The 26,590-nt window shown below is 29.6% G+C and overlaps 1 protein-coding gene across 1 annotated transcript; it reads right to left on the bottom strand.

The window, feature by feature from the left end:
* Positions 1–704: 704 nt before the first annotated feature.
* On the bottom strand, positions 705–26,563 carry LOC129914607 (G1/S-specific cyclin-E). Its single transcript, XM_055993937.1, has 6 exons — positions 25,984–26,563; positions 15,547–15,668; positions 13,475–13,790; positions 2,991–4,111; positions 2,692–2,917; positions 705–1,251 (listed from the first exon to the last, which is right to left on the bottom strand). Exons 2-6 carry the CDS (start codon positions 15,561–15,563, stop codon positions 937–939), a joined length of 1,995 nt encoding a protein of 664 aa, XP_055849912.1. The 5' UTR covers positions 15,564–15,668; positions 25,984–26,563; the 3' UTR covers positions 705–936.
* Positions 26,564–26,590: the final 27 nt, after the last annotated feature.

Genomic DNA, 26,590 nt, shown 5'->3' on the forward strand with positions numbered 1-26,590 from the left:
ACTACTTATAGACTTGTCTTACTATTAAGTGAGGATTTAATTAAATCAATGTAGAACCGATACAAACTCAAATAAATTGATTTGAAAAAACGAGATTTAAAAAAAAACAAGCGAACATTTTGTTTTCTCACAAAATGCTTTTGATAAAAAATGTGATTTTCACAAAGGCTTAAAAAATCATTTTCTAAAAAAATTGATTATTTTAAATGAATGTGTAAATTACTATTTTTTGCCATGCTTTTTGTTTTTTTTTTTTTTTTTTGATTGATAATAAAAAGACTACATAAATTAAAAAATCATTCTCTTGATTGTAATACAAAATTTCTATTTAATATTTTGTCACTGTTAACTTTTGTCTTGTATACTTTTTTATTTTAAATTGTATAACTAATTTTGTTTATTAAATAAATATTTACTAAAAAAAATGAGAGAAATATTGCGCGAAATTTTAAGTATTAAATTTGTTTTAATTTTTTAATACGATTTTTTTTTAGAAATAAACTAAATGGAATTTTGTTCAGTGTAACATAAGTCTATATACATATATGTATATATATAAAAAAATAAGAAAAACACTTTTAATCAATAACTAATAATAATAGTAATAAAAAAAAAAACTTAAATAATGATTTCTTTGAAAATAGATTAATTTTTTACACAGATAATTTTTTTTTCTTGGTTATTTTTATTTATTTATTTTTTATTTAAGTTTAACTATTTTATAATTATATTTATGTTTCTATTAAAAAATAAAAAAAAAATAATAATATTATTTAGCTAAAATTTTATTTAGTGACTAAGAATAAATATTTATATATGTATATACTTGCAGTTTAGTGCAGCTTTAAGATAGTTTTTTTTTATTTATTTTCTGTTTCTGTTATTTTTTGTTTCTTTTTGTAAATTTAAAATTGTAATTTATTAAGTCTTTTTATATTATATATTGGGCACATTTTCTTGGTTTTCTTTTAACGATAATGCCGATGTCGTTGATGATGATAATGATGATGATGAGGTTGTTAATGTTGTTGATGATGATGACATTTTTGATGTTTGTACTCGATGGTTATCTTGTTGTTGTGGACAATCGTCGTCATCATTGTCTTCTATGTCATCTTCTAAAGGTTTTCGACTAGATGATGGTGGTGTTAATAAACCTTCAGGACATTTAAGACCAGTGGCAGGTGAGGCTTCTGTTTTTATGGTTTTATCCATGGCAGCGTTTTGTTCGCTGATTAAGTAGGCTCTGTCCTGTAAATTTCAAAGAAAAGTAATAAATTAGAATAAGAAATATTGAAAATGGAAGAAATTAAAATCAGAAATAAAAACAATTATACCTCAATATTCCTCAAATTTAGGCTGAACATTAATTAAAACTCTTAAATTTTTTTAGCCCTTTGCATTGCTGAACCTACTTTTTAGAACATGAGATGAGTGTGTTCGAAATCGAGTTATAGCTTCAAAAACTTCTTTGAATTAACCTTCACGTTTTTTGTACCATCTTATTTTATGGAAGATTACCAATCGAAACAGAAACCGGATTGGCGGTATCATTTTTATTTTTTTAAGGGTTATGGACAAGGGTAAACTCCCGAATCTTGCCTTGAGCTAAAACCAGAGACTAGAGTACTTCATAGTTCTCAAATGAACTGTTCGCATTCGGCAGAATAGTAGAGGGCTTCTTTTTTGATTAATTTTAAATTGTTGGAGGCGCGAGTCAATAGACATTGGTTCCCCTCGTGGTATTTATGAGAGGTAAACAAATACACGACACATTAGCGACTTGATTTTAAGTCAACGTTATTTTCGGATGGAAGGCAATTAAAATGAGTAATGGCGTTTTCGATTGGCAGTCCGGAATCATTCTGAAAGCGTTTTATTCGCACAAAACTGACAGTTTTGTATGAATAAAAATTTTTCAGAATGATTCCGGACGCTTCCGGACTGCCAATCGAAAACGCCATAAGAGATTTTTTCTGGTTAACTTAAGGGTTAACTTTTAACTTCCAAACGTTTCTGAGCCTATCAGCTGTCGAGTACGATTGAATGCAGACTAATTGGCCTCAATAAATTTTGTTAGAAATTTAAACAGACCAATATGATATTGTAGTTTGTAATGTATTAACTTCGGACGGCCCTGGCTCACCATTTGTCGACAATGTGTGATATGGACCTAATAATTAAGACACTTTTTGATCATTTTATGGCTTTGTCATGAGCTTTAGGTCTTTTGTCTACCTATATCGACCAAAATCGAACCTTCAAGTTGCAAGTTTAGTTTTTTTTTTTTTTCTAGCATTTCATTTAATTCAAATTTTAAAAACACGCGATAGAGTTCGGAAACGCTGAAATTCAGGTGAATCGACTTCAGTTTTAGGTTTGTAAGAGTACATCGCACGCCCAAACAAAGACCGGAAAAGGTTCTCTCGATTAGCAATGGACTTTCCTAGTACTTTAAACTCTTTTGGACAAAAATTACTTATCGGAATGGTTGGCTAAGAAAAAGGTTTCTAGCAATTTTTTTGTATCGTCAATTAAGGGGTGTACCTAATCTTTTTCCTTCGATGGATTCCATTGCAAATATTCCCAAGAAAAGTTTCTACACAGCATAAATTATTGCCATTCCCATACCAATGAACATTAATCATACAAAAACAGTAATATTTAAATTTAAAAAAAAAATTAACTTACAAACATAGTCATCGAAGTAGTGTGCGTTTGAATGATATGTGAATCATCTGTGACAATATTCGGACATAAATGTGCTAGGCCAGATTTTGATGCTATCTGTTCATTTTGTTCCATCAAATACAAATGTTCCGATTCTTCGCTAATGACTTTGAAAAATGGTTCCATCCATCGAGCACAGGGTTGTATCGTCACCCAATCTAATCCCGATACTCTTAGAGCAGTTTCTCTGCAAAAAAAAAAAAGAAAACCAATTAGAAAATGTTCCTTTTCTATTAATTTTCTCAACAAAAAAAACTTACTTATCAAAGGAATGACTTATTGCAGCAGCTGCTATCACTGAATATGCATAATTACCAATGCCAACATCTAACGAACACAAGTCCAGCAGCTGTGCCGTTTGAACATATTCCAGACCAGAAAATTGCGGATAAATAAATGTATCATCAACATCACCTTTCTTTGGGTAAGAAGCTGCCGCACTACCACCAGCTAATGACGCAGGTGTTCTATTGCTAACATTAAGTTGCATATAAACACCCAACCATCCCATTGCTGTCATTGGACTAATACTCCAATCTAACGCTTGCAACAAAATAATCTCATGTTGAAGAATATCTTCTTCCAAACACGCTCCATCTGTCACATAGGCGAATTCGGCAATTTTCGGCGGATAGATTTCTTCGACTTTAGCAGCAATAAACAAACAAGTGATACCGATCAATTGCAAATGTGTCTTCTGAACTCGCTTTTGTGTACTCAAATATCTATCTAAATAGTCAACTGCAAGGTAATAGGTCTCGCGATGTAATTTGTACACTTCACACACTTCAATCAACCAATCGAGTAGGATAGCCCGCATCCGTGGCTGGAGTCCAGGATGATTATCCAACATAGTCGAATCACGGAGGTATGAGGCAGCTTCGTCTTTTTTACACATAAAATTCCACACGTCAGAGGCATTGGCCCATGATAGTGCGGGAAGGGGACATGAACGCGGTTCAGATGGTTCAACAGGTGTCATACAATCGTACAGCGTTACATAATCATCAAATGATTTGACTTTTGATGAACGTGAATCGGTATTTTCGGATGCTTGATGTAATGTACATTCACTATCTGATGTTGTGGATGCTGTTTCGAATGAGGCAATCGATGATGATTCGGGAATAATTTCATCTTCGATACTATTGGGACTTTCGGGGGTGGGCAGGCTGTTGTAAGTTGGGGGTGGTCGGTTACAATCCGAACTGCTGCGGGTATCGATTTCAACAAATTCATCAACTGGCGATGGATAGACAGATGATGGTACTGAACTCGATGGATCGCTATTTTGTGTTGTTGTTGTTGTGTAGCAGGTGGATGTGTTGATGGCAATGTGTTGACGTTTGGCTGAGGGCCCATCTTGACCCAATTCAGGATCCTAAAATGAGAAAGGGAAAAAATGTTAAAATTATTGTAAAAATAAAATTAAAATGATATGTAGTTGAAAAAAAAACTTGAAATACAAGACAAAATGGTGGTAGGTTTGCAGTAAAAAGTAAGTCGCTATGATAAAAGCTTTAGAGATCAGAAAAAATCTGAACAATGACTAAGCTCATTCCGCGGTACACTTAAGATAATCAGCAGGGGGTCAAATTTTTTTATTGGGAAGAATATATTGCATTAATGCAATATGGTATGGTTGATAGAAAGTCTCCGAAAACCAAGTTGAAAACGTCCGCACTTCAGGAGCTAACTGTTTACAAACTGATTTCCGAGTTATAATAGAAATCCAATAGGCAGATCTTGACATATTCAAAAGGGAGGTCATATGAACGATGTATGAACTGATTTGCGTCAATAGGCAGTTAAACTTTTGGCGAAGAAGATACAACGACGAGATGTACGAGTTTTTCCATCTCTTGTTACGCGTCCAAAGGCACTCGTTTAAGGTTAAAAATAGCTGGGACAAGGGGAGTGAATAAAATCGACGTTTAACACGGCAAAGTTTTCAAAGGCAATCCAGACCGTTACAAAAAATAGATGATGGTACAAAATTAGAGACGTCTGGGACTGGGACCTATTTCTCGTCAAGCTACATCAACTACATCAGATACATTGACTACATCGACGACCCTAAAAAATAATAGTAAAGCTCCATTACTATTCAGAAATACTAAAATTTTATCTGTGAGGTTCAGTGAGACGGACATATTAAGGTTAAGCTGATGTACCCCGACGAGAAATATGCCCCTGGATGGCGATTGCGCTGTAAGCAAAAGGGACAGTGCTATAGCTCCATTATAAGAAGATACTTTATCCGGGAGTTATCTTATACATGAACTCATCTTATTTAATACCGCAATGCAGATTCCTGATCTAGGTACCAAAAGCATAGTTCGAATGAAAACTCCCGGAGAAATGTCTTTGGGAAGAGGGCTGGAAAATATATCTCCTAGAGTTTCCATTCAAAATAGGGCTGTGTAGTTGAATAAACTACAGTACAACTATTTCTAGGAAGGTCAATAAGGAATATGAAAAGTTTTAGAAAACCGTTAAATAAGTTTAAGGGTCAAGGAAATAAATCTTAAAACCGAATTCTAGATTATTCATCAAAATTAAAAAAAAAAAATATTAAAAATGCAAAAAACATTAGGAGCATAGAATGAATTTTTGAAGGCAAGTAAGGACCGAAACTAAAAAGTCTTTGTATTTCTAATATCTTCAAACAGAAGAGCAATATAGTTTGGCTTTAGACAAACAAATTCGATGAAAAGATGCAATATCGTTTATAAATATTTCTCTTATATGAGTTGGTTTATTATTTTTCTATTTTATTCTTTCTTTTATTATTTTTTCTTGGTAATTTTTTCTATTTTGTTATTTTTTTTTCTATTTTATTATTTTTTCTATTATGTTATTAGGTATTTTATTCCTGAAAGTCCGTTTCCTATTTTTCTTCCATTTCTTGTCTGAAGTTGTTGTAAATTTGATAAATCAAAGTTTCGTTTCATTTTTTTTTTTATAAAAATATTTTTTTTATTTATGAACAATTTTATTAAATTTATGTTATATTAAGTACCATTTCCATAAACGTTCGCTTCAGACTGTAATTCATGTCAGCAACAAATCGCACGAAAGCCGTTTTTAAAAATTTTTAAATTAATTTTTACAACGAAAAATGTTATCTACCGTCCGACCACTTCTCGTTTCAGTAAGGTACCGTTTAGATTTGAAAATATTTGAAAATATTTTGTCAGTTATTTCAAACTGTGCACTTTTCTTCTTACTGATTTCACAAACACACTTTATATCCACTCTCGACAAAGAATTTTCTTTTTTTTTTCTTCTTTTAATTTTTATCTAAAATCAATTCATAAGGAGTTACAATCCTGTTTTGTTCTCACTGAAGATTCCGAGTATGTTACAAATATTTTATTTATTATTTTTTTTTTTCCAAAGTGCAACACGATCATGAAAAGCGCACGATAGAAACTAAATATAACGACTGTTTCGTTCAGCTCGAATGCAAGATCTTAAGACAAATCTGGATCAGCAGGGATTCTTTCATTTTCTCCTCTTCTCTTTTTCAAAAAGTTATATTTCGTCTACCTAACAAAATTGTTACCCCTCTTTTGAGGAAAGAATAGAAATCAACCGTCGTTATCCTTAATTCAGGTTTATTTTATACCTACTTGGGATTTTCTTAACGAATTATAAAGAAAGAACTAATCTGAGTAAGGAAGAAAGAGATGCAGATAGGGATGAAGGATCAAGAAAGGACCTTTTTTGTAATTATTATTTTCTCCCAGGTATACAATTCATAGTGAAGAATAAACCAAACAGTAAATCTGTGCAATAAATCACAAAATTACTTAAGAACATGGATCGATGGCTGTTTTGTAATTCTTTTTAGTGTGCACATTTTTATGATCCTCCTTCTTGTGACACAAGAATAATAAAGCAAATTTTGCAATTGTGTCGCAGGATTCCGTTTTTTTTTTCTTTACTAGTATTTCTTCTTCATCCCTCGAAAAAAAATAAGCAGAAGTACATATTATTACATACTTTGGTATAAATTCTAAGATTTTTACTGCCAAACAATTATGATTAAGGATTCGATAGTGTTTCGACTGGACGATTAATAGCCGATTGCGTAAAACTGCAAAAAAAAAAAAGTAAAACCCATGGTAAATTATGAAAAGAAAAATTTATTTCATGGGTTGGATGGATAATAATACCTAATAAATCAAAGGAGTTTTCGATACATTTAAGATTAAGGACAAACTATTGTTTTCATTTTGTGCGTTAGCTCCTTTAATTCAGATCAAATCTTTTAAATAAAGAAGAAGGAAGCACTTTCAAAAATGAACACCCTCTGTGACTTTTAGTGTTTTCATTTCAAGGAGGCAGATGTTAAAATTTGACATTACTCGTACTATTGTTTAATATAAAGAATGTGCGAATAATTGCAATTTTAACGGTGAATTGGGAAGTAAATCGCTCATGTTGTGCTTAGAATAATGAGACTTCTTGATTTTAGTCCAATTCTTGGAATATGATAAAAATGAAGGTCGAATAATATGGAAGAGTATTTTTACTGACGAGGCATAAATATCAAAAATGGAAACAGTCTGTTCCTAATTGTCACCGAATTACAACTTTTAACAAAATCCACTCTTGCTTTGCAAAGTAAAAACAAGAAATTCCAATTATTCTATTATCAGTTTGTCAAAATGTTAATTTTGTCTTCATTTTTTTCTTTTGAACAATTTTTAGACATTTTCACAGTTTTACTTACAAACTGATAAGTTTCTATTTTAAGTAAGGAAAAAGACTGCAACTGACCTCGTTTCACTGTAGAAAAACAAAGATGTACAAATGATAGGGAGCATGGCAATTTACCAGCTGTGCAAATTAAACATACATTTTATCGCTAACAGTTGGTTTAGAGGCAATAAATTAACAATAATATTCGACAGTAATGATCTATAAAGTAATACTGGCTTACATTATGATTTTTTGAACCATGCTTGTCAGGTCGTTAATGGGCACGTTCAAACACCTATCGGATAGGCTATCTGGGATACCCGTATCTGGAATATCTTTTTGAACAAAGAGGTATCCAGATAGCTTGCCCAAGCAAAAAAAATATGTAAATATTGAGAAGAGGAAATTTTTTCTTTTGAGCAAATTACATTTTTTTTATTGTTGAAAAGTACTTGCACAATCGCTTTGACTTTATTTCTTGCAATTTTTTTTTATTTTGAAGCTGAATAATAGCCCGAAAAGCAATCAAAATAAAAAAAAAGCCAAATGTATATCAGCTGATCACTCGGATACCTGAGGTATACCAGAAATTCTGGGATACCTTCAGATTATTTTTTGACAGAAAATGGTTCGTTTCCTTGCTAATTTTTAACATTGTTTACAACAACAAAAAGCTATCCGATAGCTTTATGTTAGCTCTTTGAACGTGCCCAATGGGTTCAATAAGTAGTCTACTTGAACGTATAATTAGAAAAAAAAAAACATTCAGCATTTGTTGACCGAAGATAAAGTGCCCAAGTCTTCCTTTAACTTTGAGAACTCTCAACTTAAATTTGGAAAAGATATGTTTCTAAGACTGTTAACATACACAATCATATACAAATTAAATTTCTAGGACAACAAGCGTTAACACCTAAAAAATTAATTTAATTTAGTAATTTAGCTTAATAATAATTTTAAAGCATTTTAGGAAACAAATTTATAAAAAATACGATTTGATTTGTTAAGGAATTTCATAATAAGTAATGTAGACAAAATATAATTGTAATATAATATAATTACTTTAAACCGTTTTAAATAATTTAAACTACGAAATGAAATATGCCATTTGATTTCTTGTATAAAAAAGAATTAAAAACCTTTAGAGCCTTTTTTGAAATTATTTTGTATTTTACAAAAATTTATCTAACATTTTTCCAAAAACAAGTTTGTTTACTTTTTTAAAGAAAATAGTGATTTTTTTAACGCAAAATAACTCAGCAATTCATCAAAAAATTGATTTTTCGAGAAAAATGTTTGAAATATTTTTTAAAAATCCAAGAATATTATGTTAATGTGATAATTACGTTAAATTTTTAGATAAGCGTTACTTCGTTATCAAAATTTTTATTAAAATCGGCCTTTTAGTTAACGAGAAATCTAGATAATGTTTTCTATCAAAATAATGTATGTATACATTTCTGCTTTTTAAATAAAAATATAATAATATATGTATTTGCAGCGAAGTTCCAGATTTTTTAATTTGTTGGACAAATTTACTGCCTAATTTTTCTGAATTAAAATTTACAAACCTTTAACAAGTAATTTTTCGATTGATATCATTTAAAATACCGATCCTTTATAGTTTCTATGTCCGAAAGGATAGTAAACTTATAGTCGCTTCACACCCTCTTGCTATTTTGTATGCTCTGCATAAGTAGTTTTTATAGATAATTATATACCCATTATTGAATTGATCAATAATTTTTCTAATCTTCAAGAACTTGTATACCCCAGCAATTGCAACGACTAAGTACTCAAAAGAATTGTTACGAAAAATCAATAAAACATTTTTTTAAGGAGCATCTATACAAAATGTTTAATGACTCAGCATTCAACAAAATTCAATGCAATTCTATTTCAATTATATTCAAACAAAATTTCCTACAATGCACTGTAAAGAATGCATTCTCATTCGCCACATTTATTATCACCACATCATAAAAAAATAAATAAAAAGAAAAAACTTGATTTCCCCAAGTGTTGTTGTAAAACATACTTGTTAATTTAATAACTCAATTTGTTAATTTTTACTGCCTGTTAATTAGCTAATGAAACTATACTTTTTTGTGGCCAAGAAAATATTAATTGCTTATCCTTTTTTCTATTCATCCAACGAATAACTTCTTTTTAACAAACTTTTGAGATCAAGAACAAAACAAATATAAACCAGAAAAGCCAGTAAAATAAAAAAAAACAAGATTAAAGAAAAGTTCCCACATAAAACAAACTCGTAAATGAACAAAATAACCATGTTCCCATAAAAATCTTTTCTGAACAAAAAAAAAAAAAAAACAAGTACCTACCTATACAATAATATGATGAAAATGATTAACCCTTTGCAACAGGAAAGAACGTTAATAAAAAAAATATATAAATCCTTCCAATTGATCCTTTTGCTCTAATTTTTCCTTCTTGGTTCGTCTTTTTATTTTCATTCTTTATGTGTTTTGTGCAATAAATTTCGACGCCTGATTAAATTGCAATCTTCTCAAATGAAAAAAAGGATCAAACAGGGATAGGTACCCATTTGCAAAAAAAAAAAAACAAAACCAATAGATCGATATTGATAAAAAGGATATAAAAAACGTGATCGATAAAACGTCGTCACACATATCCTAGAAGAAGAAGAAAAATAATCTACAAAGGTAATCGTTAAATAATTCAAAATTAAATAACATCACCTGGAATTATTATACAAACACAAGTCGAAGGTACACCTATAGAAAAATGGGAAGGTATAGTTTTCCTTATGAATCTTGATCAATTGCATCAGTTCATTACGAGTTACGACTTACCGAGTGCCTAGTATCATCTGCCGCAGCATGTATATTGCGTTGGCACGCACCCCTAGCGCAACCCTAATAAGAAAAACTTCCCCTAATCTTAAGCAAAGGAATGAAATATATAAAATCCATCCAAAGACGAGTTGAAGAATTTATTCAACCATTGATTATGTAAAAAATGTGTTGTCGTTGCAGCAATATAAGAAGGGCATCAGAGTAGTATAGACATCGTCATCGTTATCGTCATCGTCAAAGCAAGGCATGTGTCCAACATACAGAAGGAACATATAAACAAAAAAAAAAATCCAAACGACAAATAAAAATAATAACAAGCCAACAACCCCAACTTATATAAGTCGGAGGAAACCTTTTCTTCTTCTTCAATTTATATTTGCCCAAATGTATGTAGTGTCGTGATGGTGTGGTGGCAGATGTCTTTTGAATTCTTAAAGGGGGTTCCTTCTTTTCTTACTTTTCCAGTACTTCTTATGTGTAAAAATGTCCTTAAAGGTGAAAAATAAAGGAATATACTTTTATTCGTCCTCGTTCCTTGTGACAAGGAATGTGAATAATAATACGTGTGTGCATCGTAATGTTGCGCCGCTGTTGCGCATGCCTGAACACCTTAAGGGTAGATTTTCTTGAATTTCTTCTCCTTATGGGACACATATAAAGACCAGCCGATGGTTAAAAAGGGATGTTAAACTTTCAAGGATAACAAAAGAAAAAATGTCGTTAAAAAAAAACTTTGGTGGGACAGTAATTAGAATAATGAAAAAAAAAAAAAAAAACAGGAATGAACAGTAAAATAATTTATCCTTGAATGATAAATTATATAGATTTAGGATATCAGTAAGGTTACCACATAAACTACTGATCCTGTTGGGTTAGTAGAGGGAACTATGTTCTTGTTTTGTAGGATACTTCATTAAATATTCATCGAAACAACATTTGGCCCAAAAGAGACGGTTACAAAATTATGGAAATCACATTTCCAGTCAGGGATGATGTTACCGTTTCTTATTTTTTTTTATGATCGCAAAAGTAACGTTCTACTTCTTCGTCTTGAAAAAAAAAAAAAAAAAACAAAGACGGAAGTCGTTGAATGTGTCAAAAAATAAAGATCATTTCTGGAGGATCTGCATATAAATTTGTTTGTAACGCTTTTTTGTCTTCTTCCAACTAGGTGGCATTCAAGCGAATGATTTGAAAGGTGTTTGAACATTAACAACACCGAAAGGATTCATATACCACGGGAAATGATACATCGTGGGAATAAGGAAACAATACTGATTGTGTTTTGAAAGTGAAGATGCATCGTGAAGGATGCAAAGTTGAATGAAGATAGCTAATTTGTGATCTTTTCTTTTCAAATACTTGTTTAATTGTCCTTGAAGAAGCTTTGAAATGACGAAAATAACTTGTTTTGGAACAAATGATATACAAACTCAGGTTAAGAATTCACAAGGAATAACAACACATGTTGAGGATTGCATTTTCTTAGACGAAAATTGGGTTATTGTTAAAATTCATAGAAACTGGATTTTAAAAGCTTTTTGAATATCAAAAGTTAAATTTTAAAATCATTTTCTCATGAGAACTGCACTTTGTACTTGGTTTGAAGGGAAACTTAGAATCAAAACCAGCTCTTGCCGAATTTTTGATGATTATTCAAAACCAAAAGAAGAATGATAATAGAAAAACTTGAATTTATTATTTTTTTTTACAAAAGAATCAAGTTCTAAATATTGAATGCACTACAAAGTTTAATAGGTCAATAGTTAAATTAACATCTGTTACTTTATAACTTCGTCTTTCCTACCTGCTTTGAAACTATCGCAGATGAATTTACCGAAGGATCAACTAGATTTCTACTTTTATTACATACATTTATATACACTGGAGTCACAACAGCCTCAGAAGAGACTCCAAGCAATCAAGCCAGGTCCTCACACTTTTAAGATAAACAATGTCAAGTAATAACTGGGAAAGATAAAGCGAAGGCGTTTGTCGACTACTTCGTAAACTATTCTAAACCAAGTCCGCCTCAGGACCCTGAGTTTTAAGACGAAGATCACACTTCAGTGGATCTAAGGAACTTTTGGATGAGGATTCGATATTAAACAATGACGAAGAGAACATTCCTTTCCAAGCTGATCCAGGTTCGGCTAACTATCGCCTCATCTCCTCCTTATTTTATCCAACCAACAAAATGACAACTTGAGTTGAGAAGATGCCAACAGATTTGATATTTAAAATAATGTTTTTTTACTGCGTTTGCTTCAGGTCTCAATAAGAATGACTCGATATCGAACTTCCTTGATAATTCCAGAAATACAAATTATTTAGCAGAGCAGAGTGGCTAAATGAAGCGCAATGCAAACGGAGTCAAATTAGTAGATTGATAAATCCAGAACCGTTGATGGGACTGGGGCAGGAATCTTTTGTACAAAAATGGTTTCTGAAAGAGTTTTAACCCGATAATTGGGAAGCAATTTTGTAGTTTTTTGTTCGTTTTGTTTGGGTCAATCCCAAACGTTCTTCTATGCTGAGATTTTTGTTAAAATGGAACACAATTCCATATTTGGATTTGAGTATTTTCAGTGCTGAGCTAGTTCTTCTGCCATTTCATTTATGTAATCATGAAACTCGGCGAAGGGGTTCTGACTTTCTGAATTTTCGAAACTATAGGAAGCTCATTCGATTGTAGGATGCATGTCTTTCAAGCAATTAATGTATAGTCCCTATATTTGCGAATATCTTGGACATGAGGAACATTAGCAGAGCGATAAAGACTCGCGATTGCCAAATTTTCCACAAGGACACATTTGTAAACATATTTTTTTAAGATTCTATTTGGTTTTTAACCATGTGTTCTTTACATCAAAAATTGATCGTTTCTTTTTATACAAGAAAATGTGTACCAAACATAGTGTTGAGAGGTATTGGAAGATTTATACAAGATAAATTGTCCCAGAGCTTCTTTTTAACTTCCCATTTATTTTGAAGGCCACGAAATATTTTCTTTCGAGGAAAAGAGACTTTTTAGACTAGAATCTTAAAGTGAAACCCTTCATTCTTAGAGTCCACTAAGTTTATTGATATCAAACCAAACAATACTAACGCCATCTATTTTCTATCTATACAAATAAATAAACTATATTAAAGAAAAGCTGTAAATACCAAAAATATCAACAATTTTCACATACCTTATCGTCCAAAGATGATGAAGAGTGTCGTTTTCTTTTCGACGATGTATTGCCATTGTTACTTAGGCGACTAGATGTTGATTGGCAGGACGAAGATGAGAACCATTGTATAGCTGTATCATCATCACTATTTGTATCAAGGCCTACGTTGATTTTTTTAGTCTTCGATCTTCGGCCGGAAGTTGACGATGAAGTACATTCACTGTTAGTTTTCTTCCTTTTCTTATTGCTATTGTTGCTGTTGCTTTTGTTGTTGCTGTTATTTGTTGAATCATTGCTGTTGCTATTGAAATTGTCATTTTTAAATTGGGATTTGCTGCAAAGAGTGAGAGAAACAAAAATAAAAGAGGGTTTGTAAGAATAAATTATTATTTATTTATAATATGCATTGCATCCATAATAAAGTATCATATATCCTAATTTGCAAAAAAAAAAATTTGTAATCTTATATCTGTGTAAATGTCTTTATGCAAAATCTTAAGAATGCATTTTTGCATTTTTCAAATTTACATTTGAAAAAAAGGAACATGAGAAACGGAAGGACATTTCTTTTAATTAAAAAAAAAAAAAGAAAAATCTTTGATGGAGGGAGAAAGGGTGTCAAGTTGATTGGTACTCGAAGGTATTGTATTTCTAGTTGATTAGGCAGGCACCTTCATTTTTATTTTTTAATTAGGGGTGAATATTTTATAGGGGTACAAAATTTTGTAAGAAATTAGGAAATACGAAACAAAACTATCCAAAACAGTAGTAAGAAAATAGATTTATTTATTTCTTAAATTTCTTCTTTAATTACTTTTCATCCCAAAATTATTTGTACGTACATATGTATATATTTTATGAGTCATTGACTCTGAGTTAGTGATGAACTTTAGCTGGTAACTTGCTGCAAAAAAGATAAGATAATCAAGAAATTGACATTTCAACAGGAAGATTCTTGAAACTATATTCATAAAATTGAATGGTATTTAAATTATACCATGAGGAAAGCAAATACATTAAATTATAATCAGAACATTGTAATGTGCTTATTTCATAACCAATTGGTTGATATAACACTAAAACCTTTTCTTTTAAAGTCACTGTGATAAAATTAAATTAAAAAATTTAATTTTTATAATTATCAGGTCTACTAAATATACTTATACAGGGTGTCCCAAAGTCTACGCGCAAGGCGTAAAACATGGGTTCTTTATTCAAACGTTGATTTAATTATGCTTTTTAACAGAGTTCCACTTGGATTTTTTAAAATTATCGTCTTCAACGCAAAATCATTCCGAGAAAAAGTTTAACCAACGTGGGGTTCGCTCATTTAAAGTTGTTCCCTCAGTGTACAAATTTAAAAATTCATTTACGAAAAGTCTAAAGTCTTACGAAATTGTGGAGTTTACAATTTACCTCTTTTGCCTGTCATCATTCAAAATTGAAAAGCTTTCGTACATACATATAAAGTAATTTTCTTAATAATTCTCATCCTTTCATCCTTGAAATCATGGCTTCTATCGCTACTTCCATTCTACCCCCATTTTATTATTTTTTCTCTCATTATAAATATTTAATTTTACTTCCTAAGTTAATGACACTCGTTCCAGTTGAAAAAAGACAGCAGCGCAGTGGTGGAAAAATGCAACTGAATGGTCATGAAATTGAATACTGCTGATGCACAATACACACACAAACATCGATTAAGAACAAGGAGCCAAACAAAAAGGACATTCTAGAGGCTAAGTAAAATTATTATAACCACAAAAATAACACATCCCTGCCGTGCCATCTGTGACCTCTTGACTTCCTCTGTTCCAAGTTGTTAGCTCCTTGTTGGAGCAAAACAAAATGAAAAAAAAAACTGTCATCGAAATTTAGGGAAAGGATTATCGCTAACTGCCATCGAAGCATAGAGAAAGTATAATAAGTCACCCAGAACGCTAGACAATTATATGATAAGAATCTTTGACATAAAAAAAGGACTTAACTCCCACATATAGGATTTTGGATAAAACATAGAAACAAGAAAAAAATAAGACAAGAATATAAAATAAATACAAAAATCATTATTAAATTAATAAACTTACCTCAGGAAACAGTCCATAATTAGCCGGCTTGATAGCCGTATAGATTCCTTGAGAGTTTCACTTTATTAAGGAAGCAGGTTTAATCAACTTTATGAAACTTAAGTTAAACAAAATAAATAAAACTGAAAAGGAAAATAAAAACAAAAAAAAAATAATTAGAAAAAAAAAAGTAAATTATGAAAAATTAAAAAAGGGTCAGGCAAAAAAAGACATGAAAAGGACATTATGTGGTGAAAATAGTAATTATTGTCATAAAACATATTACAACTCCTACGCTGTTAAAAAAAAAATTGAAATGATAACCATAAATTAGCGTTTACTGTTATACTATGTGACCAAGCAATGTGCAACGGAATTTCTGCGGAACAATTGACTTTACACACAGGATACCGACACACACATCATGACAAAGGTGTGAAAAGTTGACATTTGTTGAGCATATTGCATTATAAAATTTCGTCCTTTTTTTCAGTTTTTTTCCTGCTGTCACGCAACATGACTTTTTTTCCATTCCATTCATTCTTATCTAAAATACCGAACAATGCGCCACTCACATATGGCACCACCTCAGAGAGGGCAGACAATTAGTGTTGCACATATTTTTTTGTTTTTTTTTTTTTATTTGAGTATGGGAATGCAAAAAAAACACACAATAAGGACACCAATTCGTCAAATGGTCGATTGAATGCAAGCATTATTAAAATGTCATTTGTGAAGGGTTTTTTTTTCATCAGGATAACGAATGAGTTATGGAGAACAATTAAGTCAAATGCATTTAAATGCAAAGGAAAAAAAAAACAGTATAGAACTTTAAAAGAATGTCCTTGTTTCGAATGCGTATTGAACCAGAAAAATAATTCAGGCTATTTACAATATGCAATACAATAAATGTCGAAATAATATACTAATTTTAATTTGTTACCAACTTTTTATTAATAAATGCTTTTAATGTTCGAAAAGATGTAACTGCAGGCTTTACAGCTTCAGAACATTTATCTTTATAGGCGTGTTTTTTCTACAACTCAGTAGCTACTCATTTTTTTATTTTATTCGAAAAAAACAATAAAAACAAATACTTACTTGTATAATTGTTATTATTGTTTTGCGAATAAAATGGAAAATGAGTAGCTACTCAGTATTAGAAAAAACACGCCTTATCTATGTAATTTTTAAAGAAAAAATTAAAAATTTTTTAATTTTTATTTTTTTAATTTTAGTTTTAACTTTATTTTTTTTTTTGTTTTTATTCTTTTTAATTTTTTTATTTTTTTATTTTTTTTATTTTTTTTTTATTTTTTTTTATTTTTTTTTTATTTTTTTTTTTTATTTTTTTTTTTTTTTTTTATTTTTGTTATTAATTTTGTATTTAATTTTGATTTTTTTTACATACTTATTTCAAATAATTTTAAAGTAAAAAGAAACTAAGGAAAAATTATAAATAAATATCAAATAAAAAAAATATTTAAAAAAAATAAAATACACCAAAAATAATTACTTAAAATAAAAAAACTAAAAAAAAATTAAAAAAAAAAGTTTAAAAAAAAATTTTAAAAAATTTAAAAAAAATATTAAAAAATTAAATAAAAATAAAAAAATATTAATTAATAAATTAAACAAAGCAAAAAAAACAAAATTTTGTTTTGTTTAGTTTAATAATTAATTTTTATCTTATTTTTTACAATTTTTTTTATTTTTTTTTTTATTTTTTTTTTCATTTTTTTTTTTTAAGTAATTTTTTTTATTTAATTTTATTTTTCTTTTTTATATTTTTTTTTTATTTCATATTTGTTTATAATTTTTCCTTAAATTATTTGTTTATAATTTTTCCTTAAATTATTTGCCTACCTTTTTACTTTAAAATTATTTGAAATATTTTTTAGCAAGATTTGGTTGAGGGTAGGAATGCAAATATGTTAAAGGTTAAAAAAGAAGAGAAAAGTGTTGATAAAATTTAAAAAAAAAATTGTTCATATACAACCTAAAACCTCATCTTCTTCTTTTTCGTGAATGAAACTACCTCCCAAACTGTTTAAGTGTATGATACTAGACTCCTTTTTTTAACACAAACTCCAAATGCTTTCAAATCAAATTAGTTTCAGTTGACAAAATTCCCTACCTAAATCGAACATAAAACTGGTTTCCCTTGAAAATATTCATTATTAACTGTATCAGCTAATAGTAGGTACATATAAATTTTTGTTTACTTGAGTTTCAAGTTTCATGTTTCAATTCTGGCATTCCTTCATGTTTTGATATTATATTATGTACTACCAACTTTGAGAATGGATATCTTTTGAGCAACGTTTGTATTAAATTTTGTTGTTTGTTTTATGTTTTTCTCAATAACCCAAAAAGTAAAAAATAAAAAAATAATTACTGTGTGAACAAATTTATTGATGATCTTGTCCTTGAAAAAAAAAAAAAAAAAAAAAAAAAACAGATTTTAAAGTACCCTCAATGACCATTTTAAAAAAATATATTTATTTTTCGAAATCCTGTGAGAGAACATTAAATACACACCACACAGTCAACAAGAAACCATACAACATTTATAATATAAAATGATTTTTATTTACGTTTACTTTTTTTTTTAGGTATTTGTTTTCCTATTTATTCGGTTATTTGATCCTTGTTGCTTGTTGGAGATGATAAGGAATTTTCTCGCGTTTGGTTTGGTTTTCAACAAAAAAAAAATATTTATTATTATTGAATTCCATTTATGCGCTATCCTTGGGAAGTCATAAATTAAATTTATTTCAAACAGATAAATGTTGCCTTTGATCCTTTTTTGTCTACCGTCTACGTATACGATGACAGAGATTATGTTTTGATTTTTGTATTGGGGGTGCAATCTTAATTTCTTGTATCAGGTGTATCTGTATAGTGTAGTACCTACCCTAAACAAAAATCCAAATCCATATTTTTGTTTTTGTTGTCTTCTTTTCAATTAGAGAATTATTTTTTGAAATCAATTTTTCATTGTTGCTTATAGTTTCGGTTTAACTTTGTGTGGGTTTGTGTTATTGTGCACTTTTATCCTTTTGCGTTCGATTTAATCCCTTTGAGAAGACTTCTTTAGCAAAAGAAGTTTTTTTTCTTTTTGTATTTCTACCTGTCGTAATTATTCTGAGAAAACTAGCAAATAGGTATAACAGGTTTGACTAATTAGTTATTTCTTCTTGTTCAATGAAGAAAAGTACCTGGTTAATTTTTTTTTCCTAAATTGCATACCTGTGTAGAATAATAAGAACGTTAGAAAAGTATAGATAAAATCTATATTTCTTTCATTAAATTTCTTTCAATGGAAACGAAAGAAATTAGTTTCAAAACGGTGAAGGATTAATAGAGATTTTGATTTGAATTAGCAGATAAATTATATAAGCTTTGTGATTTTAATGCAAAGATTGATATCTTAAGATAACTACATGGTTTTAGGTATAACCTATCAAAAGGAAAAAGACATTTACATAGAAAATAGCCTCAATGAATTGGAAAACAAATATACAAAAGGATTTAAGATCAAAAAAATTGCTCAAAATATAAATGAAGGTTTAAATTCATTCAAAAACCATACATTTTTAATTTTTTTTTTTCAGAATTTGAAAAAAAAAATTGTTATTTTTGATAATAAATATGTTATACAAAATAAATAGAAAAAAAAATATTTTTTTCAAGCCTTTATGTATAATAAAACATAAACAAATTATTTGCTTAGAATAAAAACGATAAATTTTTTTTGTAAAAATACATTTTTTTTATTTGTTAATAGAATACGACCGACTCAGCTGGTAAAGTTCCAATACGACCGCGAGCTAAGAAGAAAGGCTTTAAAACTATGTACTAGTACATGCAAATGTAAAAACTAAACATTCAGTTGGCCTCAGAATTGGAACAATACAAAATAGAAGACTTGCTGCCGGCTTCTGAGTTGAAATCGGCTATCCTCTTTTTTTAAATAATAATCAAGAAATTAAAAAAAAAAAAACATGTGTTAATGGAACAAGTCTTGAGGCAAAAAAAAAAAATCAATTCATTAAAAAGCGGAAGCCTTAACTCAATCAAAAAATTAATCTATATTGATTGTCCAAACAAATGTTTATGAAAATAACTTAACAAGGAAACAAAATTAATCAATTGAAAAAAGGATATAAATCTGATGGTTACTAATGACACTATTAAAAAAGGATATGATAAGTACTTTCCCTCAATCAAAGTAAAAAAGACGAAATCTAATTAGTCCTTTTTTTTCTTGTGGATACGTCAATTTTGATTTCCAAGAACAACTTTTATCCTAACGAGTTCGATATGGCGGGAAACCATAAGCCCATTATTTTAAATGAAATTCCTTTAATAATTTTAAGAAATTCATTCACACAAACATTGGGTCAACCCTTTAACCATTGCGACCTACATCTAGGAACGAAATATATAAAAAAAAAAAGAAAACATTCATGTACCTATGCCGCCGTGAGAATTACCAACCTCATTATCTTTGATTAAGAATTTAAAAAAAAAAATCCCTTTCAACGCCAATGCACCGAAGTGCACCTAACACATCGTCGATATATCCCTGTGATTAGTCCTTGAATTTATTTCATTAAATAAAAGAAAACCATAAAAATCAAGAATCGAGAATTTTCATGGCCATTATCATTAATTTCTCAGTTCTGTTTTCTATTAGCACCTTCAATGTTGAATTCTTCGAGAAGCTGCCACAAAAAGGTCCTTGTTTTTTTTTTTTTTTGAAAAATTAGCATCTAAAAAGACCCACCAAAAATCTCACCCTATCTTCTCGATCTCTGCGCCATCTAAAACAAAAACATCAAAATACCGACAAAAAAAATCAAATAAAACTGGTCCAACGCCCGTACCTCGTGGTATACCGCGCGCTTTTTTCTTATTATTTTATCTCTAAATAATTTAGGCTACATGTTAAAGACCACAACCCCATCTCGCACTTCAACAAAATTTGTTTAATCTCTTAAATTCCTTATCGATACAAAAAAAAAATGGAAGAAAAGAAAAAAAAACCAAAACTGATATCCCGCAAAGTTGATGAGAGATATACCACCAAGGAATCTAGGTTTATCTTCAAAACGATAAATTTTTATGAATGAAATATTCTTGTCCAAACCATTAAACACCGAATTCCTTCTCCTCCACACCATTCAAGTACTCCACAAATAGAAGACGAAGAAAAAAAAAGTGTTTAAAGTTAAAAATACATATTTACATGTTGGATACTTCTATTGATATAACCATAGGTGGTGGTGGTGGTGCATTTAAGCAAACAGGTCCTCCCAAATAATCTCAAAACTTATCTTTACTTTACTCTTTGTGTCTTTGCCCTTCTATTCCTTGATTTTCGTTGTGTCGACATTATTTTACGCGCTCAAAACAGCTGCAATTCCAGTGAAAAATCCACAAACGAAAACATAAAGGAACAAAAAATTTATTAAACAAAGGAAAAACAGGAAAACGCGCAAAGTAAACTAAAAACCCTGAATGTGTAAAATCACATGGAAGGAGAAGAAAAGATTCAACAACACCAACAAAAAATTCAAAAAAAAAAAAAACAGAAGTCCAACAAAATGTGGCAGAGAGTATCTAAACAAGTAGGTACCTGGAAAGTGAATCCAAAAGACATGACCACAAAACTCCTTTAATTCATCCAAAATTCAAGACCAAAAAAAAAACGAAGAAGCAGAAGAATATGATGATGAAGAAATGTGAAGAAGACCAAAGATAGAGCCAAAGAAAATCCCGCTTTTGCCGCATATCCATTGCCCTTGAAATTATGAAATTCTGAGAATTCGATCAGTTCTTGAAAGGAATTTCTAAAAGGGACATGGCACGATATCAGATGAGACGAAAAAGCGAAAATAAATTCCATCTCACAATCAATATGTATTGTTTGTGTGTGTTCCTTAATGGTTTTTTGGTGGTACTTAGATCTCCTCTTTGGAAATATAGGGTCCTTCTAGTGTTTTGGAATGTTTCATAACCTGATATACCTAGTTACCTTTTTTGAGTTGTCTATTGTTAGAAACTACATACCTATTTTAGTACATAATATGTTGAAAAAACAAAATCAATGTTACAAGGCCACTACCTGTTTACAGGAGAAAATTAAAGGCAGAATTCCTTTCAGCATTCAGTTCTCGCTGAAGCAACAAGGTCTACAGATCTAAAAAGTTATATAAACAAATTGTTACTGTTTCAAGGATGGTTTAACCTTCAAAACTTAATATTATGGTAGGAAAATTTGAAGCATCTGAACAAAAACTTCAGAACTTCTTCAGTAGTGCAAAAACTGCTGTTTCAAAATACATTAAAAAATTAAACACTTAAAATATTAATATTTTTTTCTTTTTTTTTTTTTAATTTTAGATCTAAATAATTACAAAGCATATGAAGAAAAAGAAACGAAAAGGTTTTAGAAACCCGTTTCCTAGTTCCTACACTCAAAGTGTAATTCGGTACTGTATTCGGTACAATTCATAACTTTTAACTTTAGTTAAAGTTGGTATATTTTTGCCAATGTAAAGGAAACAGCATCAGAATTGTTATTTTACTAGAGGCAGAATTGAAAAAATACTTTTAAATCGTAATGTACATTCTTTTCTTTAGAACAATATTGCCAAATTTGAAAAATCTTGGAGCCAAAAATTTCCGCTTTGAAATATGGTCTAAAAAACGTATAGATACAATTTTTATTTTGTGTGAGATTTTTTTGTAAAATTTTCAGATAAATTTAGTTTTTCATTTTGTTGATACATTTCGATTTTCATGCTCATTAACGAGCGTAAAATTAATTCTGTAATTTATAAAATGCTTTAAAATCGCCAAGTTCAAAATTATAAGAGCCAATTGTTAAATCGGAAATCACAATTTTAAGGAGCAAGTGATTTGTTCAAGGAGTCTGAGGCGATAAATAGCCGAACTTAAATAAAAATTAAATTTAAAATAAAACTTCACTTGAAATCGACTTCGCTTTTATTTATTCTTAAAGAAACAACCTCACTTCTCTCTAAATACCCCTACTCGAAATGCATTAGTTAGATAAAAAGCCATTAAAATGAGAACTGGGTCCCACGTTAAAGTTTTTGATGTACAAAATTTATTAAAGAATATTTTTAATTTAATTTTACGAGAAATTCAACAAAAAATATACAAAACCGCCTTATTAGATGTTTTGAACTCCAAATCAAGCAAGAATGCAATTTAATTTCATGTATATAATTCTAGAAAAAAAAATAAAAATTGTTTGAGCCGTTTTTTTTTTAATTTTTTTTTTTTTTTTTGTATGGAAATATTAATCGACACATATACTGCCCATAATTTCGTAAAGGCCCTATCTACAAAATTTTCGATTTTGATTTTTTTGCATATTTGGAGTTAGGGCATTGTCTCTGATTTATCCTCATTTATTTTTTTAGCCTAGGTCTTCAAATACGTAAGAAAATTGAAAATGAACTTTTGATTTTTTTCATTTTTATATGAAATTTGCGATATTACATTTACTATTTCCCTCTTTAACTCAGAACTAAGAAAAGTGTAGTTAGGGCCTTTACGAGATTATGGGCAGTATAGCACACCAATTTTTTTTCTTTGTTTTTGAAAAAAAAAAAAAAAAACTTTAAAAAACATGGCTCAAACAATTTTTATTTTCTTTTTAAAATTGTTTTAAAATTGATTTTTTAAAAATTGTTTTAAATTTTAAAATTATGTATGCTTAAATGTATTTGTAATAAAATTTTGGTTGAAATCGCTTAAGTGTTTTATATGAAATTCAAAAATCAAGAAAAAGGTTCTATGCAGACACCATTAATATCGGTTCAAAAAAATCCTTTTTTTAATTGAAATTTGGCCCTTATTTGCTAAACTATGTGTATTTTTACTTGCTCTATAGGGCAAGTATTGGTTTCGTGCAAAAAAAGTTGGAGGATTTAATCAAAACCAACTTAACGATGATGGAGATTTTTTACGTAATTTTCTCAACACGTTTTTTTTTAAATTTTTTTTAATATGTATCTCCATTTTAACGTTTTCGAGGTATTGCAATTTTTATTTGGTGTATTTTTTGCAAAAATTGACATATTCTTTAGTTAATATCGTATATTTCATCAAAGAATAAGCCAATTTTATTCAAAATTTACAAACAGATATTTTTTATAATTTTAAAATATAAGATGTATAAAAATTCTTAAAAAAAAATTCAAAAATTTAGTTTTTTGACTTCGATTTTTTAAAAATTTTATTTCTCAAAACCGAAAAAAAAATTTTATTTTCTATTGTTATTATTTTAACCTAACCTAACCTTTAAATGAAAACCGTTAGAACCATTTTTGGAAAAAAAACAATCTATTCGATTTTAGCCATATTATTAATTTTGACTCTAAAAAAAAATCAATTTCTCCAGTAAACCAATCAGTGCCGAATTAACTAATAGTGACTAATTTTAGGAAGGATCTCTTTCTTTAATAAATTTATTGCGATAATTAAGTCAAATTTATTCCGCAAATCTGGTTTTAATTTTGATATTATTACTGTATTAATACGATCTTATTCAACCTACACATAAATTCTCGATATTCTCTTAATCCTTTCAAAAAAAAAAAAGGTCCTTTTTTTTTGGAAAAGTTAATCAGAATCTTGTTCATGTTACCAAGTTTCAATTCGAACAGAAAAAGTCATGTTTTTAAGAAAATAAAATCAATTTTTTTAAGATGTTCCATAAATAGTGTTCAAGGACACATTTCAGGAATCTAGAGTTTCTGAAGAAATCTTATAAGAATACCTGTCAGGAAACTCGTTGTTTGTACTTGAATAACTTCCAAATGTATTCGTTATTAGATTTTTAAGTTAAAGTTACAAAAATGAAGATTTTTAATAGGTTTTCAAATTTTCAAGGATAGTATCCTTAAAATACCTAACTGTTTTTGAAAGAAAAGGTTTTTCAACTATCTCAAAATTGCGATTAACTTTCTGAATTGATAATCATTAATGTATTTATGTATAGGAGTCATAACTAATGTAGAAAGGTAGTGCTTGGTATCTATACATCCTACGTTAATCCTTGATTGTTCAAGAGACTAATTAAAGATTTTTTAAAAACGATTTTGTCTTTTTCATTTAAAACAAAAAACTAGTGCAATTGGAAATACCTAACTAATATTATTATAAAATGGAATCAAGCTTTTATTACTTGATAATAAAGTCCCTTAGGACGACAAACATGATTAAAAATCTCCCCCATAAAAAAAAAACAAAATCATTGCAATACCCAAATTCCACACGCACCACCTACCTCACACACCCCAATTTGATACAGATTAGGTACCTACAAAAAAAAAACATTTGGCGCCTTTAATGCAAAAAATCATGCCGTCAAATCTTTCTTTTTTTTTGCATTTTTGTTGCTTTTTGTGGAATTAAGTATTTAAAATAAGAATTTCAAAATTTATCAAAAAACTAATGACACGAGTTAATATAGATTTCCAATTATTTCTTTTTTTTCTTACAATTGTATTAGTGTGTGCAATAGAATCCGGTGGCGGGCGCGAAAAATCAAAAATGCCACCAAGTAGAAAACCAAATGACACACAAGACACAAAAATCCATTTGAGAGGAGAAAATACAAAAAAAAAAAAATATTATAAAAACCTCTAAAGAAACATCAAAAAAAAAAGCAAAAAAAAAAAAAAAAGAGAAAGAAACCGGAGAAACCAAGTCAACGAGACTACGACTACGACGACGACGTCAAGTCGAAAAAAGGCGGTCAGGTGTAATTTTTGGCGGGCTTAAAAATTACACTAAAAATTTAGATATTTCAAAAATTTTCAAACCATCCCACAGAATAACATCTCCTCTTTCAAAATATCAAAAAAAAAATTCAAAATTCCATCGGGAAATGTAAAAATTTTCAATTTGAAAATTTGTTATGATCGCGCCAAAATACAAAAAATTCCCCACACTCACTATGTGAGTTCATCCCCAGTTCGAAGTTTGTTGCTTGTGTCGTCGTGGCCATAGTACTTTCGAACATACATTTTCATGCAGGAAAATTCCTTATTTTCTGAATGAGACAACACATGTGTGATATATGGATTGAAAGATTATAATTTCACCTTAAAAACCATATAAATTTGATAAAAATCCTTTAAAAAATGGCTGAGATATTTGAATTTGATTTTGGCAAATTTCGAGCGCGCGAAATTTTTTTTTTTTGTTGTTTCGTAGAAAAGTTCGAAGCGAGAGATGTGCTGTCGTCAGGCTAGGGGGCACTGTGCATAACCACACACACATTTTTTTTTCTTTTTTTTTTTTCATTTGGACAAAAAATGTGAGAAAAATTATCGAGAAGAGCAGACAGGAAGTGAAAAGAATGTCCTTGGGGGGTAAAAGGAGTCGAAGATGAAAAAAGAAGAAACTTACCTGTTTCAGGGGCAATAATTCACTTGTTGGGGAAATCACACGTACAAAATTTTTAGAGAAGAGAATAGACTTTCGAGTCTTTTCCTTTTTTTCTGAGAGCACTTTTCGACGTGGTTTTTGGATTCTAGAAATTGGATTCACTTTGTCCAAAACTATCGCGAAAACAGTTCAAGAAACTTTCAAAATTGAAAACCCATAAAAAGGAATGTTCTTTAGGCAAAGATCAAAGAAGTGTAATATCACGAGCTATTTGAGTGCGTGGGAGATGCACTCATTTGTTCACCACAATTAAATGTTTTAGTTAAAATAGGTACAAGTCCTTTTTAGAAAAAAAAAAAAACGAGAGCAGAGAAAATGTCCTCAACGAGAGAAAACCAAAAATGTATCACTCTACAGCACAGCTATTCACCAAGTGAGACTCCCTTTATCGTCGACATAGACTGATGGGGGGCGATTAGAAAAAAAAAAAAAAAGGATGTGGGTTTTTTTTTTACTTCTTTCTTCTTGAATTCTGAATTGAATAGAATTTTTGGAGAGAGTTACGAGGTGCACAGCCGGCTGATTCGCGAGTACAAGTGAAAAAGACGATATGGGAGTTTTCGAAAAA

Source organism: Episyrphus balteatus, chromosome 3 (genome assembly GCF_945859705.1).
Source record: "Episyrphus balteatus chromosome 3, idEpiBalt1.1, whole genome shotgun sequence".
NCBI lineage: Eukaryota > Metazoa > Arthropoda > Insecta > Diptera > Syrphidae > Episyrphus > Episyrphus balteatus.